The sequence below is a fragment of the Pleurodeles waltl genome, chromosome 3_2 (assembly GCF_031143425.1).
Source record: "Pleurodeles waltl isolate 20211129_DDA chromosome 3_2, aPleWal1.hap1.20221129, whole genome shotgun sequence".
Lineage (NCBI taxonomy): Eukaryota > Metazoa > Chordata > Amphibia > Caudata > Salamandridae > Pleurodeles > Pleurodeles waltl.
In genome coordinates, this window is record NC_090441.1 from 176,256,854 (window position 1) to 176,275,547 (window position 18,694).

Here is an 18,694-nt window from a genome sequence, read left to right on the forward strand (position 1 = left end):
AATATCACTGAAGTCCGGAGTTTCCTAGGAATGGTGAATTATTGTGGCCGTTTCATTAAGGACTTGTCTAACCTCACGCAGCCTTTGAGGAGTCTCACCAAAACTTCTGAGCCATGGAGGTGGGGAGTTCCCGAGCAGTTGGCATTTGATATGATCAAAGATGCGCTGTCCAGTGAGACCATTTTGAATTTTTTTTACCCAAAACGACGCACCAAAATTGTCGTTGATGCTGGACCAAAAGGGTTAGGAGCTGTATTGCTGCAGGAATACACGGAAGGCATGTGGTATCCTGTGGCCTATGCCAGCCGATCGCTTACTGACACGGAACAGCGGTACTCGCAAATAGAAAAAGAAGCAATTGCGGTACATTGGGGTTGTAAGCATTTCCACATTTATGTGTATGGCCGCCCATTTGTCGTGACTATTGACCATAAACCATTACTTCCCCTTTTTAATGGTACTGCGTCAAAACCACCTCCCAGGATTGAGAAGTGGATGTTGCAGTTACAAGATTATCGGTGCCAGTTAGAATACCGACCTGGATCTGAAAATCCTGCTGACTACTTGTCAAGGCATCCCCGTGAGGCCTCCTCTGTGGAGATGGAAGAGGCACAGGAAACTGAAGAATATGTCCAATATGTCACAGACAGGTCCCGGCCGATACCAATGACACTGAGTGAAATTGTGCGAGCCACTAAGCGTGATGAGTGCTTACAGAAGGTTATGGTGGCTATGCGCCATAATCAGTGGCACCGTTTGAAAGGACAGATGCCTCTGCTAACTCCAGATTCCCAACGCATTATCGAAAGTCTTTACCATGTGAGGGATGAGCTAACCACTGATGCCGACGGCTGTCTGTTGAGAGGAAATAGATTGGTCGTTCCCTCTTCCCTCACTCCCAGAGCGGTCGAGTTGGCACATAATGGTCATCAGGGAATGGTTAAAACGAAAAGCCGTCTCCGGTCGAAGGTGTGGTTTCCTCTAATGGACGAACAAGTGGAGAGTCTAGTGAGGTCCTGCCGGTGGTGTCAAGTCACAGGTGAGACAAGTCGACCTGATCTGGTCCAGACTGGCCCCGCCCCGGCTGGCCCGTGGGTGTCGGCAAGTTTAGATTTTGGAAGCTTACCTGATGGTCGTCACACTATGGTCCTCATCGATGATTTTTCAAAATATCCTGAAGTGGAAATCATCCCTACCCTTACTGCTGATGTCGTAATTTCTGGTTTAGAGAAAGCAATGGCAACCCATGGTTTGATATCGGAAATTAAAACAGATAATGGGCCTCCTTTCCAAAGTAAAGAGTTATCAGACTATCTCCACATCACTGGCACCTATCACCGTCGAGTTACTCCACGTTGGCCTCAAGCTAACGGTGAGGTCGAGAGGTTTATGAGGACTCTTTATAAAGTTATTCGAATTGCCGTCGCTGGTGGTCAAGCTGTTGAATATGCTATATTTTAATTCCTGAGGAATTACCGGCAAACACCACATTCCACCACTAACAGAGCTCCGACTCACCTTGCATTTGGGAGGGCGTCGTTGGATGCTATTCCTCACCATTTTTCTTGGATTCCTCCAACTGTGTCCAGTGACGTGGTTCAGGAGAAGAGGAGGATGTCGAATCATCGGGCGAGCTGTCGGCGCCGGGCCATTCCCTCTGAGCTGAAAGTTGGTGATCAAGTGTTATTGAAACAAACTGTGCCGGGAAGTAAGTTTTGCACGCCGTTCGGCACTGTCCCTTGGACTATTGTCCAAGGAAACGGCTTGGCTGTTGTAGCCCGGCGTGGCGATGAGACCCTGACCCGCAACATATCTTTGTTTAAACGGTTTTATTCTCCAGAAGGTGCTGTTAGAGATGAGGTTTGTGATGCTGAGGAGGTGATTCCGTTATCTCGAGGGTTTTGTGCGGATGATTCAGTATCTCGTTCGGCTGTTTTGACGGGTTCTGATCCAATTCCTGGCCCAGCTGACACTGCATCTATTGATGTGACTCCGGAGGTGCCGTCTCATCGTTCTGAGTCCACTCGATACAACCTGAGCAGCAATCCTTGCCCTTCTGTTCGGTGCGTGATCATCTGTGTGATTTTTGAACTGTGTGGAGTTTTGTTTCTTGTGTTGATAGGTTTTTGATTTTTTAAATTTTGGGGAGGAATGTAATATCGCTGGTCGGTGATGTAACCGACCAGCCTATCTGTATTTGTTGTGTGGGGGAATCCCCGGGTGTTGCCGGGAGGATTCCTCCTCGTGTTTGATGCCTAATAGTTTGCTCTGAGGCATGAGCCCCGGAGCTATAAATAAACGAAGGCGTGGCCGGGAGCCAGACACACGCGGCAGGCAGACAGACGGAGGATCCGTGCTGTTGCCTCTGGACGCGTGGCTGGCTTTCCTCGACCACGCCGCAACTGAAAAACAAACAACAGTGTTGCATGAGTTTGTGGCTGCCACGCACGCCCATTAAACATTAATGTTGACGCTTCCATAGCGCTCAACATTACAAATTGGCGACGAGGGTGCCTTAACCCTCGCCCCTGGCTGTGCTTCGCTGCGGCCGCGTGAACTACATGCGGTGCTCGTGCGGCGTTTGCACGGCCAAATAAAAAAATAAAAATAATAGAACAGCGGCCACGTAACGTGCGGTGCTCGTGCCGAGTCAATTTTGTTTAAGTACAGAGAGGCGCCGTGCGTGACACAGTGCTCGTGCCTGCTCTGTTTATTGTATTCTGCACAACGACAGTGCCAGTTACAACAACAAGAACTTTCTTCCATGCCCTGATAAGAATTTTCCTCCATGCCCTGACAAGAACGAGTTTTAGTGTGTGCTCTTCATTGTTTTCCTCAAAACAAAAACAAAAAACAAAAAAGAGGAACAGAAAGTAAAAGAAAAGAGGGTGCGTTGGACAGATAAAAGGACACAATTTTTCTTTTGAAAAAAACGCTGTATAAATACCTCTGTCACCTGCACAGCAGGAGTAAGTCTACGGCGATTTTTCAACCCAACTAGCAACAATGTCCGCAATACCTCCGGTAGAACCATTCATTGTAGAGGGAGCACCATCTACCCAGGCTCCAAAGTGGAAAGAGTGAGTAGAAAGGGTACTCCTATTCTTTCAGGCCACCAAGGTAGAAGATGACCAGAAGCGTGCATTGCTCATCCACATAGGTGGTAAAGACATATACAAGATATCAAAAAACCTAGTGGAGAATGAACCCAAAACACATGCTACGCTGATAGCGGCACTAAACAGGCATTTTGAACCTATGGTTAACACAGACTATGAAAGATTCATATTTAGACAAGCGAGGCAACAAATGGAAGAGTTATGGATGCGTTCCACCTAAGGTTGAGAGAGCTGGCGAGCACGTGCAGATTCAATGATGAAACGGAGGAGGTAAGAGGACAGTTGATTCAAGGGTGTGCATCTCTAAGACTTCGAGAGCGCATCCTGGAGGAATCTGGAAAATCATTGCCAGATATTTTACAGTTAGGGCGCACGAAAGAACTGTCGAAAGCCAGAGCCTCACACATGGAAGCTGCATTACAACGACCCATAAAAGAAGAGGTGGTCAATGTAGCCACAACGCCCGTGAACAGGCCCAGACAAAAACTGAATAAAGCCCGAACAAGGCAATGCGGGTATTGTGGAGGGATACCACACAGGTCATCTGAGTGCCCAGCCAGAGGAAAAATATGTTCCAGCTGTGGAAAAATGAATCATTTTGCAAAGGTTTGCCGGTCGAAGACAGCTGCAAGTGCATCTGTCAATGTTGCACTGGAAGAGGCTACTCCAGAAAAAGTAGAACGAGGGAGTGACATGGATGATGATGAGATGATGATTCATGTGGTGCATTCCTTATTTGCGGTCAAACCCTCTAGTCCCCAGCAGGCGTCTCTTCCAAGGTGCCAAATAGTGATGGGCGATCACCGTATTGTGGCTGTAGTGGACACTGGGGCATCAATAAATCTTTTGGCTGCGGAAGAGTACAATCGGATGGCACTGCCTCCAACGTTAACCAAGACAAACATTAAAGTGTATGCGTATGGGCAGAGTACCCCTTTGGAGTTGAGAGGCATGTTCCAAACCAATCTTGCGCATGGATCACAGTCCACTTCGGCAAAAGTCTACGTGACTGAAGGAGGAACGGGCATGCTATTGGGATGCAAAGCTGCTGAAGAGTTGGCGATTGTGACATTCGCTTTCAGCATTCATCAAGAGTCCGTGACAGAATTGGTCGCCCGATATGAAGGGGTGTTCAGTGGCATAGGGTGTCTCCGAGGTAGAGAAATCAAGCTTCACATTGATCCTACGGTACAACCAGTGGCTCTTCGTCACAGGCGAGTGGCCTTCCACCTTCTCCCCAAAGTAGAGAGAGAACTGGAGAACTTGGAAAGAGCTGGGATCATCGAGAAGGTGTCTGGACCCACTCCCTGGGTCTCCCCCATCGTAGTGGCAAGGAAGCCCAAACAACCTGGTGAGGTGAGAATTTGTGTGGACATGCGCCTCCCTAATGTTGCCATCAGAAGGGAAAGACATCTCACGCCAACAATAGATGATATCCTGGGGGAGCTCAGTGATTCGCGATGGTTCTCGAAGTTGGATCTTCGATCAGGATACCACCAGCTGGTACTGGACAAAGACTCACGCTACGTTACGACATTCTCTACACATGTTGGGCTTCGGAGGTATAAAAGACTGAGTTTTGGAGTATCTAGTGCTGCAGAGGTGTTCCAAAATGTCATTCAGGAGCTACTGGTTGGTTTGCCTGGAACACTCAATGTCAGTGACGATATTCTTGTTCATGCGCCCACTGTTGCAGAACACCATTCTCGACTACAGAAAGTTCTACAGCGTATTCAGGACTCCGGACTCACCCTTCATCGAGAAAAGTGTGAATTCTTGAAAGACAAGATACAGTTTTTTGGTTATGTGTTTTCCTCGAGCGGGGTAGCTCCAGATCCGGCCAAAGTTAGTGACATTAAAAGTGCTCCTCCTCCCACCAATATCACTGAAGTCCGGAGTTTCCTAGGAATGGTGAATTATTGTGGCCGTTTCATTAAGGACTTGTCTAACCTCACGCAGCCTTTGAGGAGTCTCACCAAAACTTCTGAGCCATGGAGGTGGGGAGTTCCCGAGCAGTTGGCATTTGATATGATCAAAGATGCGCTGTCCAGTGAGACCATTTTGAATTTTTTTTACCCAAAACGACGCACCAAAATTGTCGTTGATGCTGGACCAAAAGGGTTAGGAGCTGTATTGCTGCAGGAATACACGGAAGGCATGTGGTATCCTGTGGCCTATGCCAGCCGATCGCTTACTGACACGGAACAGCGGTACTCGCAAATAGAAAAAGAAGCAATTGCGGTACATTGGGGTTGTAAGCATTTCCACATTTATGTGTATGGCCGCCCATTTGTCGTGACTATTGACCATAAACCATTACTTCCCCTTTTTAATGGTACTGCGTCAAAACCACCTCCCAGGATTGAGAAGTGGATGTTGCAGTTACAAGATTATCGGTGCCAGTTAGAATACCGACCTGGATCTGAAAATCCTGCTGACTACTTGTCAAGGCATCCCCGTGAGGCCTCCTCTGTGGAGATGGAAGAGGCACAGGAAACTGAAGAATATGTCCAATATGTCACAGACAGGTCCCGGCCGATACCAATGACACTGAGTGAAATTGTGCGAGCCACTAAGCGTGATGAGTGCTTACAGAAGGTTATGGTGGCTATGCGCCATAATCAGTGGCACCGTTTGAAAGGACAGATGCCTCTGCTAACTCCAGATTCCCAACGCATTATCGAAAGTCTTTACCATGTGAGGGATGAGCTAACCACTGATGCCGACGGCTGTCTGTTGAGAGGAAATAGATTGGTCGTTCCCTCTTCCCTCACTCCCAGAGCGGTCGAGTTGGCACATAATGGTCATCAGGGAATGGTTAAAACTAAAAGCCGTCTCCGGTCGAAGGTGTGGTTTCCTCTAATGGACGAACAAGTGGAGAGTCTAGTGAGGTCCTGCCGGTGGTGTCAAGTCACAGGTGAGACAAGTCGACCTGATCTGGTCCAGACTGGCCCCGCCCCGGCTGGCCCGTGGGTGTCGGCAAGTTTAGATTTTGGAAGCTTACCTGATGGTCGTCACACTATGGTCCTCATCGATGATTTTTCAAAATATCCTGAAGTGGAAATCATCCCTACCCTTACTGCTGATGTCGTAATTTCTGGTTTAGAGAAAGCAATGGCAACCCATGGTTTGATATCGGAAATTAAAACAGATAATGGGCCTCCTTTCCAAAGTAAAGAGTTATCAGACTATCTCCACATCACTGGCACCTATCACCGTCGAGTTACTCCACGTTGGCCTCAAGCTAACGGTGAGGTCGAGAGGTTTATGAGGACTCTTTATAAAGTTATTCGAATTGCCGTCGCTGGTGGTCAAGCTGTTGAATATGCTATATTTTAATTCCTGAGGAATTACCGGCAAACACCACATTCCACCACTAACAGAGCTCCGACTCACCTTGCATTTGGGAGGGCGTCGTTGGATGCTATTCCTCACCATTTTTCTTGGATTCCTCCAACTGTGTCCAGTGACGTGGTTCAGGAGAAGAGGAGGATGTCGAATCATCGGGCGAGCTGTCGGCGCCGGGCCATTCCCTCTGAGCTGAAAGTTGGTGATCAAGTGTTATTGAAACAAACTGTGCCGGGAAGTAAGTTTTGCACGCCGTTCGGCACTGTCCCTTGGACTATTGTCCAAGGAAACGGCTTGGCTGTTGTAGCCCGGCGTGGCGATGAGACCCTGACCCGCAACATATCTTTGTTTAAACGGTTTTATTCTCCAGAAGGTGCTGTTAGAGATGAGGTTTGTGATGCTGAGGAGGTGATTCCGTTATCTCGAGGGTTTTGTGCGGATGATTCAGTATCTCGTTCGGCTGTTTTGACGGGTTCTGATCCAATTCCTGGCCCAGCTGACACTGCATCTATTGATGTGACTCCGGAGGTGCCGTCTCATCGTTCTGAGTCCACTCGATACAACCTGAGCAGCAATCCTTGCCCTTCTGTTCGGTGCGTGATCATCTGTGTGATTTTTGAACTGTGTGGAGTTTTGTTTCTTGTGTTGATAGGTTTTTGATTTTTTAAATTTTGGGGAGGAATGTAATATCGCTGGTCGGTGATGTAACCGACCAGCCTATCTGTATTTGTTGTGTGGGGGAATCCCCGGGTGTTGCCGGGAGGATTCCTCCTCGTGTTTGATGCCTAATAGTTTGCTCTGAGGCATGAGCCCCGGAGCTATAAATAAACGAAGGCGTGGCCGGGAGCCAGACACACGCGGCAGGCAGACAGACGGAGGATCCGTGCTGTTGCCTCTGGACGCGTGGCTGGCTTTCCTCGACCACGCCGCAACTGAAAAACAAACAACAGTGTTGCATGAGTTTGTGGCTGCCACGCACGCCCATTAAACATTAATGTTGACGCTTCCATAGCGCTCAACATTACAAATTGGCGACGAGGGTGCCTTAACCCTCGCCCCTGGCTGTGCTTCGCTGCGGCCGCGTGAACTACATGCGGTGCTCGTGCGGCGTTTGCACGGCCAAATAAAAAAATAAAAATAATAGAACAGCGGCCACGTAACGTGCGGTGCTCGTGCCGAGTCAATTTTGTTTAAGTACAGAGAGGCGCCGTGCGTGACACAGTGCTCGTGCCTGCTCTGTTTATTGTATTCTGCACAACGACAGTGCCAGTTACAACAACAAGAACTTTCTTCCATGCCCTGATAAGAATTTTCCTCCATGCCCTGACAAGAACGAGTTTTAGTGTGTGCTCTTCATTGTTTTCCTCAAAACAAAAACAAAAAACAAAAAAGAGGAACAGAAAGTAAAAGAAAAGAGGGTGCGTTGGACAGATAAAAGGACACAATTTTTCTTTTGAAAAAAACGCTGTATAAATACCTCTGTCACCTGCACAGCAGGAGTAAGTCTACGGCGATTTTTCAACCCAACTAGCAACAATGTCCGCAATACCTCCGGTAGAACCATTCATTGTAGAGGGAGCACCATCTACCCAGGCTCCAAAGTGGAAAGAGTGAGTAGAAAGGGTACTCCTATTCTTTCAGGCCACCAAGGTAGAAGATGACCAGAAGCGTGCATTGCTCATCCACATAGGTGGTAAAGACATATACAAGATATCAAAAAACCTAGTGGAGAATGAACCCAAAACACATGCTACGCTGATAGCGGCACTAAACAGGCATTTTGAACCTATGGTTAACACAGACTATGAAAGATTCATATTTAGACAAGCGAGGCAACAAATGGAAGAGTTATGGATGCGTTCCACCTAAGGTTGAGAGAGCTGGCGAGCACGTGCAGATTCAATGATGAAACGGAGGAGGTAAGAGGACAGTTGATTCAAGGGTGTGCATCTCTAAGACTTCGAGAGCGCATCCTGGAGGAATCTGGAAAATCATTGCCAGATATTTTACAGTTAGGGCGCACGAAAGAACTGTCGAAAGCCAGAGCCTCACACATGGAAGCTGCATTACAACGACCCATAAAAGAAGAGGTGGTCAATGTAGCCACAACGCCCGTGAACAGGCCCAGACAAAAACTGAATAAAGCCCGAACAAGGCAATGCGGGTATTGTGGAGGGATACCACACAGGTCATCTGAGTGCCCAGCCAGAGGAAAAATATGTTCCAGCTGTGGAAAAATGAATCATTTTGCAAAGGTTTGCCGGTCGAAGACAGCTGCAAGTGCATCTGTCAATGTTGCACTGGAAGAGGCTACTCCAGAAAAAGTAGAACGAGGGAGTGACATGGATGATGATGAGATGATGATTCATGTGGTGCATTCCTTATTTGCGGTCAAACCCTCTAGTCCCCAGCAGGCGTCTCTTCCAAGGTGCCAAATAGTGATGGGCGATCACCGTATTGTGGCTGTAGTGGACACTGGGGCATCAATAAATCTTTTGGCTGCGGAAGAGTACAATCGGATGGCACTGCCTCCAACGTTAACCAAGACAAACATTAAAGTGTATGCGTATGGGCAGAGTACCCCTTTGGAGTTGAGAGGCATGTTCCAAACCAATCTTGCGCATGGATCACAGTCCACTTCGGCAAAAGTCTACGTGACTGAAGGAGGAACGGGCATGCTATTGGGATGCAAAGCTGCTGAAGAGTTGGCGATTGTGACATTCGCTTTCAGCATTCATCAAGAGTCCGTGACAGAATTGGTCGCCCGATATGAAGGGGTGTTCAGTGGCATAGGGTGTCTCCGAGGTAGAGAAATCAAGCTTCACATTGATCCTACGGTACAACCAGTGGCTCTTCGTCACAGGCGAGTGGCCTTCCACCTTCTCCCCAAAGTAGAGAGAGAACTGGAGAACTTGGAAAGAGCTGGGATCATCGAGAAGGTGTCTGGACCCACTCCCTGGGTCTCCCCCATCGTAGTGGCAAGGAAGCCCAAACAACCTGGTGAGGTGAGAATTTGTGTGGACATGCGCCTCCCTAATGTTGCCATCAGAAGGGAAAGACATCTCACGCCAACAATAGATGATATCCTGGGGGAGCTCAGTGATTCGCGATGGTTCTCGAAGTTGGATCTTCGATCAGGATACCACCAGCTGGTACTGGACAAAGACTCACGCTACGTTACGACATTCTCTACACATGTTGGGCTTCGGAGGTATAAAAGACTGAGTTTTGGAGTATCTAGTGCTGCAGAGGTGTTCCAAAATGTCATTCAGGAGCTACTGGTTGGTTTGCCTGGAACACTCAATGTCAGTGACGATATTCTTGTTCATGCGCCCACTGTTGCAGAACACCATTCTCGACTACAGAAAGTTCTACAGCGTATTCAGGACTCCGGACTCACCCTTCATCGAGAAAAGTGTGAATTCTTGAAAGACAAGATACAGTTTTTTGGTTATGTGTTTTCCTCGAGCGGGGTAGCTCCAGATCCGGCCAAAGTTAGTGACATTAAAAGTGCTCCTCCTCCCACCAATATCACTGAAGTCCGGAGTTTCCTAGGAATGGTGAATTATTGTGGCCGTTTCATTAAGGACTTGTCTAACCTCACGCAGCCTTTGAGGAGTCTCACCAAAACTTCTGAGCCATGGAGGTGGGGAGTTCCCGAGCAGTTGGCATTTGATATGATCAAAGATGCGCTGTCCAGTGAGACCATTTTGAATTTTTTTTACCCAAAACGACGCACCAAAATTGTCGTTGATGCTGGACCAAAAGGGTTAGGAGCTGTATTGCTGCAGGAATACACGGAAGGCATGTGGTATCCTGTGGCCTATGCCAGCCGATCGCTTACTGACACGGAACAGCGGTACTCGCAAATAGAAAAAGAAGCAATTGCGGTACATTGGGGTTGTAAGCATTTCCACATTTATGTGTATGGCCGCCCATTTGTCGTGACTATTGACCATAAACCATTACTTCCCCTTTTTAATGGTACTGCGTCAAAACCACCTCCCAGGATTGAGAAGTGGATGTTGCAGTTACAAGATTATCGGTGCCAGTTAGAATACCGACCTGGATCTGAAAATCCTGCTGACTACTTGTCAAGGCATCCCCGTGAGGCCTCCTCTGTGGAGATGGAAGAGGCACAGGAAACTGAAGAATATGTCCAATATGTCACAGACAGGTCCCAGCCGATACCAATGACACTGAGTGAAATTGTGCGAGCCACTAAGCGTGATGAGTGCTTACAGAAGGTTATGGTGGCTATGCGCCATAATCAGTGGCACCGTTTGAAAGGACAGATGCCTCTGCTAACTCCAGATTCCCAACGCATTATCGAAAGTCTTTACCATGTGAGGGATGAGCTAACCACTGATGCCGACGGCTGTCTGTTGAGAGGAAATAGATTGGTCGTTCCCTCTTCCCTCACTCCCAGAGCGGTCGAGTTGGCACATAATGGTCATCAGGGAATGGTTAAAACGAAAAGCCGTCTCCGGTCGAAGGTGTGGTTTCCTCTAATGGACGAACAAGTGGAGAGTCTAGTGAGGTCCTGCCGGTGGTGTCAAGTCACAGGTGAGACAAGTCGACCTGATCTGGTCCAGACTGGCCCCGCCCCGGCTGGCCCGTGGGTGTCGGCAAGTTTAGATTTTGGAAGCTTACCTGATGGTCGTCACACTATGGTCCTCATCGATGATTTTTCAAAATATCCTGAAGTGGAAATCATCCCTACCCTTACTGCTGATGTCGTAATTTCTGGTTTAGAGAAAGCAATGGCAACCCATGGTTTGATATCGGAAATTAAAACAGATAATGGGCCTCCTTTCCAAAGTAAAGAGTTATCAGACTATCTCCACATCACTGGCACCTATCACCGTCGAGTTACTCCACGTTGGCCTCAAGCTAACGGTGAGGTCGAGAGGTTTATGAGGACTCTTTATAAAGTTATTCGAATTGCCGTCGCTGGTGGTCAAGCTGTTGAATATGCTATATTTTAATTCCTGAGGAATTACCGGCAAACACCACATTCCACCACTAACAGAGCTCCGACTCACCTTGCATTTGGGAGGGCGTCGTTGGATGCTATTCCTCACCATTTTTCTTGGATTCCTCCAACTGTGTCCAGTGACGTGGTTCAGGAGAAGAGGAGGATGTCGAATCATCGGGCGAGCTGTCGGCGCCGGGCCATTCCCTCTGAGCTGAAAGTTGGTGATCAAGTGTTATTGAAACAAACTGTGCCGGGAAGTAAGTTTTGCACGCCGTTCGGCACTGTCCCTTGGACTATTGTCCAAGGAAACGGCTTGGCTGTTGTAGCCCGGCGTGGCGATGAGACCCTGACCCGCAACATATCTTTGTTTAAACGGTTTTATTCTCCAGAAGGTGCTGTTAGAGATGAGGTTTGTGATGCTGAGGAGGTGATTCCGTTATCTCGAGGGTTTTGTGCGGATGATTCAGTATCTCGTTCGGCTGTTTTGACGGGTTCTGATCCAATTCCTGGCCCAGCTGACACTGCATCTATTGATGTGACTCCGGAGGTGCCGTCTCATCGTTCTGAGTCCACTCGATACAACCTGAGCAGCAATCCTTGCCCTTCTGTTCGGTGCGTGATCATCTGTGTGATTTTTGAACTGTGTGGAGTTTTGTTTCTTGTGTTGATAGGTTTTTGATTTTTTAAATTTTGGGGAGGAATGTAATATCGCTGGTCGGTGATGTAACCGACCAGCCTATCTGTATTTGTTGTGTGGGGGAATCCCCGGGTGTTGCCGGGAGGATTCCTCCTCGTGTTTGATGCCTAATAGTTTGCTCTGAGGCATGAGCCCCGGAGCTATAAATAAACGAAGGCGTGGCCGGGAGCCAGACACACGCGGCAGGCAGACAGACGGAGGATCCGTGCTGTTGCCTCTGGACGCGTGGCTGGCTTTCTTCGACCACGCCGCAACTGAAAAACAAACAACAGTGTCGCGTGAGTTTGTGGCTGCCATGCGCGCCCATTAAACATTAATGTTGACGCTTCCATAGCGCTCAACATTACAGACTGCATGCAACAATGTCTGTCTACCAGGATCCTTTTGAACCTCTAGTGCCTCATCTGGCAATAGTGCTGGGGGGATTGGGTAGGTATTGTGGTTGTTGTGAACAGAGTTTGGTTCTTTATGCTCTTTTTCCTCCAACGCAGGTGTGAAGTATGAACCACCATGTTACCGTCAATAGCAATTATACTCTAAATACGCCAGTCAAAGTTTTGGCTTTCTGATACTCCTTCCTTGCACAATCTACAATACATTCTCATTGGCACTTTCAGAGTTGGTGGCACCCAAAGACATTCTTTTCCTTCCTCCCCTTCAAGGTGAATGCCTGTCTGGTACCAGGCATGTACTTTCGTCCTTGAGATTTGGCTACTTTAAATGTATCCATCGCATCTATGTAGTGTGCCCCTCTGCAATGCACCACAAAATACACAAAAAAAGTAATGTAAATCTAGACAAAATATTATTCTGGCAATCTGGGAATGAGTAAGTCTCTGGAGGAAAAATGCAAAAAACAAAACTCTTCCTGTCACCTATGTGTTTCCCTCTCACTCTATTAGTAGGAAATGTGAGACCTTTTTATTGTTACATCCTCATGCTATTTAAAGCACTTTTGTTCCAATTAAGTGCAAGGGGACATTATCTTTTCACTGACAGGACTTTTACGCTCTCCCATTCTAGCATCCCCAAACCTGTGCAGAATAGATTATACTGGAGCACAGCAGAGCATTAGCTGTGTTAGAAACTACGGTTATAAATCCGATCATGTCTTCAGATTTTGAGTGGTATGCACTGATCCCAACCCTGCACCCAGTTCTGTCAGTGTGTGTAGGCTTAGGACCTGATGTATAAAAGGCTTTTACCAATTGTGTGTCTATGAAAAATGGACAGATATATAAGGGTCTCAGCTCTGTACAGTCCATCATAGCCTTGGTCATTTCTCTTGATCATCAATGGTAACAGATGCAGTGGCCATGGCCTTATCTACAGTACTTACTCAGTCAAAGGCCCGTAGGCCAGTTGTCGCTGATCCCGATGCGCTTTCCAGAGGGCCATGTCACACCTCATGGGGTACTTGCCCTCCTGCCTGAGGACAGTCTCCAGGATCTCGGGGCTGGCAATATTCACACTCTTGTATTGCCCAATAGTTGTCTTCCATATTGGCCCGTACAGCTTCTTCTCAATAAGCTAAAAGAATAATGAAAACGTTGGCACTTTTTCAAGTATTATGATGCACACTCCTATCATAATGTTTAACTTTGCACAAAAGGACTATTAAATAAGTCCTAAGGATATGCCTCTAATTTCAAAATCATGAAGGAATGTGTGCACTATTCATTTCCAAGAGTGCAAAGATAGAAATGTGTCCGAAATATTCCTGAGGGATAGAATTGTCCAACAGCTCTTGGGCTCACAAGACACCTTCCATAGTAATATAAAAAGGCACATATTGTGTGCAAGGATGAATGTCTCAGCATTTCTAAGGTATTTGTGCACCCCCTGCCTATGTTTGCTTTGTGGCTGGCTTTATACTTTATTTTTCTAGGGACTCAGCATTTGAAAGTTACCTGGAGGTGATCTTTTGTATCAGCAACGTCCCTGGAGGCTCTAGTGCCAGGGCACAGCCCATTATGCCTACATCCACAGGGAAGGGTCTGTTTACCATCTTCAGTAAAATCTACTCAGTCCCTTAAGTATGGTTCTTCACTTTGAGTGCATGTGTGAATTGCAATTATGTGGTATATATGTTTCATGCTAGTGTGTACATACATGTTCACTATGAATGGGTCATCTGTGAGGACACCGTGATGCCATCACATGATGGACATTCTCCATCATGTTGTCTTTATTCATGTAATACCGTGCACAGCCCTCCAGCCTCTTGGAAAGGCTGGTAAAATCCCTATTCAGATCCTGATAGTCCTGTAATTAGACCTTAACTATAAAACTGACCAGTTAACTACATTGGCAGCCTTCTCTCCAGATCAGTGTGGGGATAATTTACTACTGCACAGGATTTCTGGCCTGTTTGCCAATGTACACATTCATGTCATTCTAGATGACTTCCCCTTTGCAGCGGACACCTGCATTCCCTGCAGGATTCCCTCAGTCGTACATTTGAATCTCAGCAGGTCCAATCAGCTTGTATTCTTCCACAGCCAATAACATTGAGGAAAATGTACGTGGGTAACGGCACACCAATTATCTTTTAATAGCAGTGAGAAATGCCCTTTAGGTAAATGTGCACTTTACAAATACACTTAGTATGTTGTGGCACTGTAATGTTGCTGTCTAGCTACAGGAAAGATCCTGTTGTAAATGTCAATATTGTGGCTCACAAATTCTTGTATATATGTACATGGTATTTCTACAGGGCGATCCTCGCCAAAAGGCAGTAGAGCACTGTATATGGTCAAAGGCAAACTTAAAGTCAGTGAGTAATAGGAGAAGAAGTTGAAGTGTGACGGTTAGTACACTTCTTCCTAACCACTTGGTGTTTTCCCTATTCCTTGAGATCAGAAAGATCCATGAAGATGTGGTTGGCTGGACTTTGAATTTGGCACACCCTGCAATTGCCTCACTGTGATTGGACCTCGCTTCCAATCACTGCTCCCGGCTTCTATAAATACTAGCCTTCCTGTCCCTATAGGTTATATTTGTCTGGAGCTGAGAGGAAGCTCTGAAGCATCAGCTGGGAGATATGTTGGACCAAGACCCACATTTTGAAGTTACTGTTCCTTCTGAGTCTGGGACCTAGTATAGGGCTCAAAAGGAAACCGAACGCTGTACCCTACTAAAAGAAGCCATCCAAAACCCTCTAATAGAGGACTGAACTGCCCGGACGTGAAGAACAAGCATAAGGCACAGCTGACAGACACCTTTTTGAAGGATAACTCAAGGAAATTATCCTATAAAGACTGAAGATTTTGTGTCTCCTTGCTCAAGTCTAAGAGAGCTTTATTATTATCTTAAATTGAAAGTAATTAGAAGAATTTTAACCTAGAAACAATGGCCCAAGAAGTGACTAAGGCCTTGTCCAACTTTAGGTACGCCTCCCTGGTTGACATCTTTGACAATGGTTTTGTTGAACTTTATGATGAGATTCTGTCATCGCAGAATTGAAAAATCATCCTTGCCTCAATCAGCCAAAAAGTAACATCTGAATTTCCATTGAGTTTAGTAATTGAAATATTGAAGTGCATCAAGCATAGAAAGTGGATAAGGTGCTATTTTTTTAAACTAAGGACCACATATGTGGCCTTGAAAACCGTTTATGAACATAAAATCACGGAAGCAAAGAATGGATATTTTTAGTATGCATTTGTCAGGCGTCTTATCTGTCAAATAAACTATTTCTATTATTACACCTATTGTCCAATCTTCATAAACTAGCTTTTCATACTGTTCAGTAGGTCCCTGAGCCAAGCCTGGAAGACAGCAGTGGTGCAACCACTCCTTAGAAAGAGGATTTGAGCAGTTCTCTGCTGTCCTACTTAAGTAAATTGTTGGAAAGGCTCTAGCACTAAGGAACTGGTACCGTTTGTGATAGATTACCTTCTACAGAAGACTGACAATATAGGTATTAAAGCACTGATCTTTTTAGACCCATCAGCTGCTTTTAACAATATTGATTGGAGTACCTTACCCAGATTCGATTAAAGTATTGTTTGACTCCCTTAAAACCTTAGGTGAAAGGGATCAAGCTGTTGCTCCCCACCCTGTTACTCAGCAGCAGGGAAATAGAGTATAATGTCTTGAAAGAGCTGATTCCATATCCTTTTTTGTGTAACCTTTATTTTTGCATCAGGACCAGATTACTCTATAAGGCAAGGGCCTGTTTATACATACACACAGATGACACCAAAAACAAGCATTTACAATGCAATAGGTCTTGCATTTACGAGAGTTAGAGCTATTGGCATTGTAAATGCATAATTGGACTTTTCTTGCCACATAAATTAGTCAATCCTGCCTCATAATTTGGTCCTTTCCTGCCACATAATTCCAGTGGCCCTGCATATAACTAATGCACTTCCATTTACCTTCTTCCTCTATCTGTAGCAAAAGATTTAAAGGTTGCCATTTAGCATTCTAATTTAAATCTGCCATGCTAATTCTAATAGAATACCACTTTCACCTCCCCACCATCAAAGTTGCTGGCTGGCTAACACAATCCCCCCCCAAAAAAACAGAAGACAGAAACAGAGGAGTAACGAGGGAAATAAACTAGAAGTGTCACCAAAACATATCAAGAGTGTTCACACAGTCATAGTGTAATAAGGATGTTATGCTGGCATAAAGCATGGTCATAACTGCAATAAGGAGAAATTAATAAAACATATACAATCATCATGTAAACCCCAAAAAGCATTTATCAGGAATACATTTTTGGCATTGGTCTGTAATGCTCAAAACAGCCCATAGAGGGCACCACAATACACCCATATGTAGTCTCATTTCGTGGTTGTTGCTCTGGCAGTTCCCTAAACAGTAAGAGGCAGATAAACTGTTGTCTCTTCTGCCAGCCTATCAGCTGTCTGCTTCATTATCTCTTTGGTCCTTTATGCCTTGTTGTTTCCTGGTCATTGTCGTAGGAGGGTCTACCTGTTCCCTAACGTATTACCTGGAGTGATATGCCATTGCCTATCAATCAGAAGGACCCATCGCTTAGATGCATCTCACTTATAATCTGTGCCAAAGTCCCCTGTTTACAGTAATGTACGTGGTCCATGAGCTCTTTAAATTCCCTGAGAAGCAGGGCACGCTGCACGGCTCCTATTTACTGGGATCCAATAACACAAAACGGCAAATAATCGATCTGGGTGGAAAGTCGAAGCTTGGGGCCAGCACACTTTAAGACACATACCTACGAATTGCCGTCTTTCAATCCTTGCATAATGGTTTGATTACATTTGCAAATCCTAAAATGGATGCGCAGTCCATGTTTCACAGACATGCAATATCTATTCCCTGGATCAATGCTAGAAAAGTTGTATATATTATAGACATAAGCATGTGCTCATGGATTAGAACGGTTTTAATAGTGATGCCCACGTCCTACTAGCCTTAAACCAACTTTGCTAAAACGACAATTGGATTCTTATTGCCTTAAAATTCAAATGCCAGTGACTTCCATAACCACCTATGTACTCCATGACGTTGGCAATGTTTACAGTTACTGTAATGTCGAAGGGTATCACAGAGATGACGTACACCTATCACGCACACGCTAGCTGAATTTATTCTCGCACATTTGCTAAATGTGTACTTATTAGCATTGGAAAGTGTGACCCACTGTTCGGTTTACAAATTACCCTGTCTTTGGAGCAGCAAAGAATACAAATTTAAATCACTTTGTCGAAGTAAAATATGTTCCATTTGCAGCTGCCCTCAAATGAAGAAACTATGAAATGTAGTGCTAATTCCATTACGAATACTTGCTGGGAATACATTACCCAGACAGTAATGAGCACTTCTGGTGGAGCCATAGAGACCCAAGGCTTCCTGCAACAACAATTCAAGGAGGTGATTACAGTTTGATGCTGTTTCATGAGCCCTCCTGGGGCATCAATTAATCCCATGAACTCATCCTATAACGCACTTATTTACCAAAAGGACATGAAATTAATGGTAGTCAGGGGCATGTGAGTCCCAGAAAGATGATTCAGGGTTGATACTGTCTGTTTAAGCAGGAGTGTGTGGCCCTCCTGAAGTGATGCTTCTGCACAGCCATACCATAAGACCAAGCTGCTAATAATAATAAATTTTTGTTATTTCTCACATTATCCTCCTATTGGCACATCTATTTTTCGATTTGTGTAGTTCAATGAAATATGTCCGTGTTATTTTAACTTTGTGAATTTGGTACCATCTGCACCAAAAACAACATTATATTTTATTCACTTTTGCAATTATACAACTAATTCGTATACGCCTTCGGTGGTAGTGCATTTTTTTATTACATATTCTGTTTTTTGTATTTCACTGTTAGGGATTTCATTCTCCAGTCAAAGGTAAAATGCAGTTGACATCTGTATAGAAAGAGCAGTTTCAGTTCCACTAGCCCTTGGTAGGATGCAACTCTGAGTTTTTACAGATTTTTATCAGAACATATGGGGGGGTGAGGGGTTTGCTCCGTATATTCTGGGGAATAAAATTGTTGAAATGGTAACGATTTATGACCTCTGTTGGCCGCCGACCCGGCGAAGC

The 18,694-nt window shown here is 45.7% G+C and overlaps 1 protein-coding gene across 2 annotated transcripts in view; it reads right to left on the reverse strand.

The window, feature by feature from the left end:
* Positions 1–18,694, reverse strand: part of LOC138286653 (sterol 26-hydroxylase, mitochondrial-like) — a 156,022-nt gene that overhangs the window by 115,551 nt on the left and 21,777 nt on the right. For both annotated transcript variants that reach the window (XM_069227117.1, XM_069227116.1), the window contains exon 3: positions 13,482–13,672. In XM_069227117.1, coding sequence (XP_069083218.1) covers positions 13,482–13,672 — 191 coding nt within the window. The remainder of the gene's footprint in view (positions 1–13,481; positions 13,673–18,694) is intronic.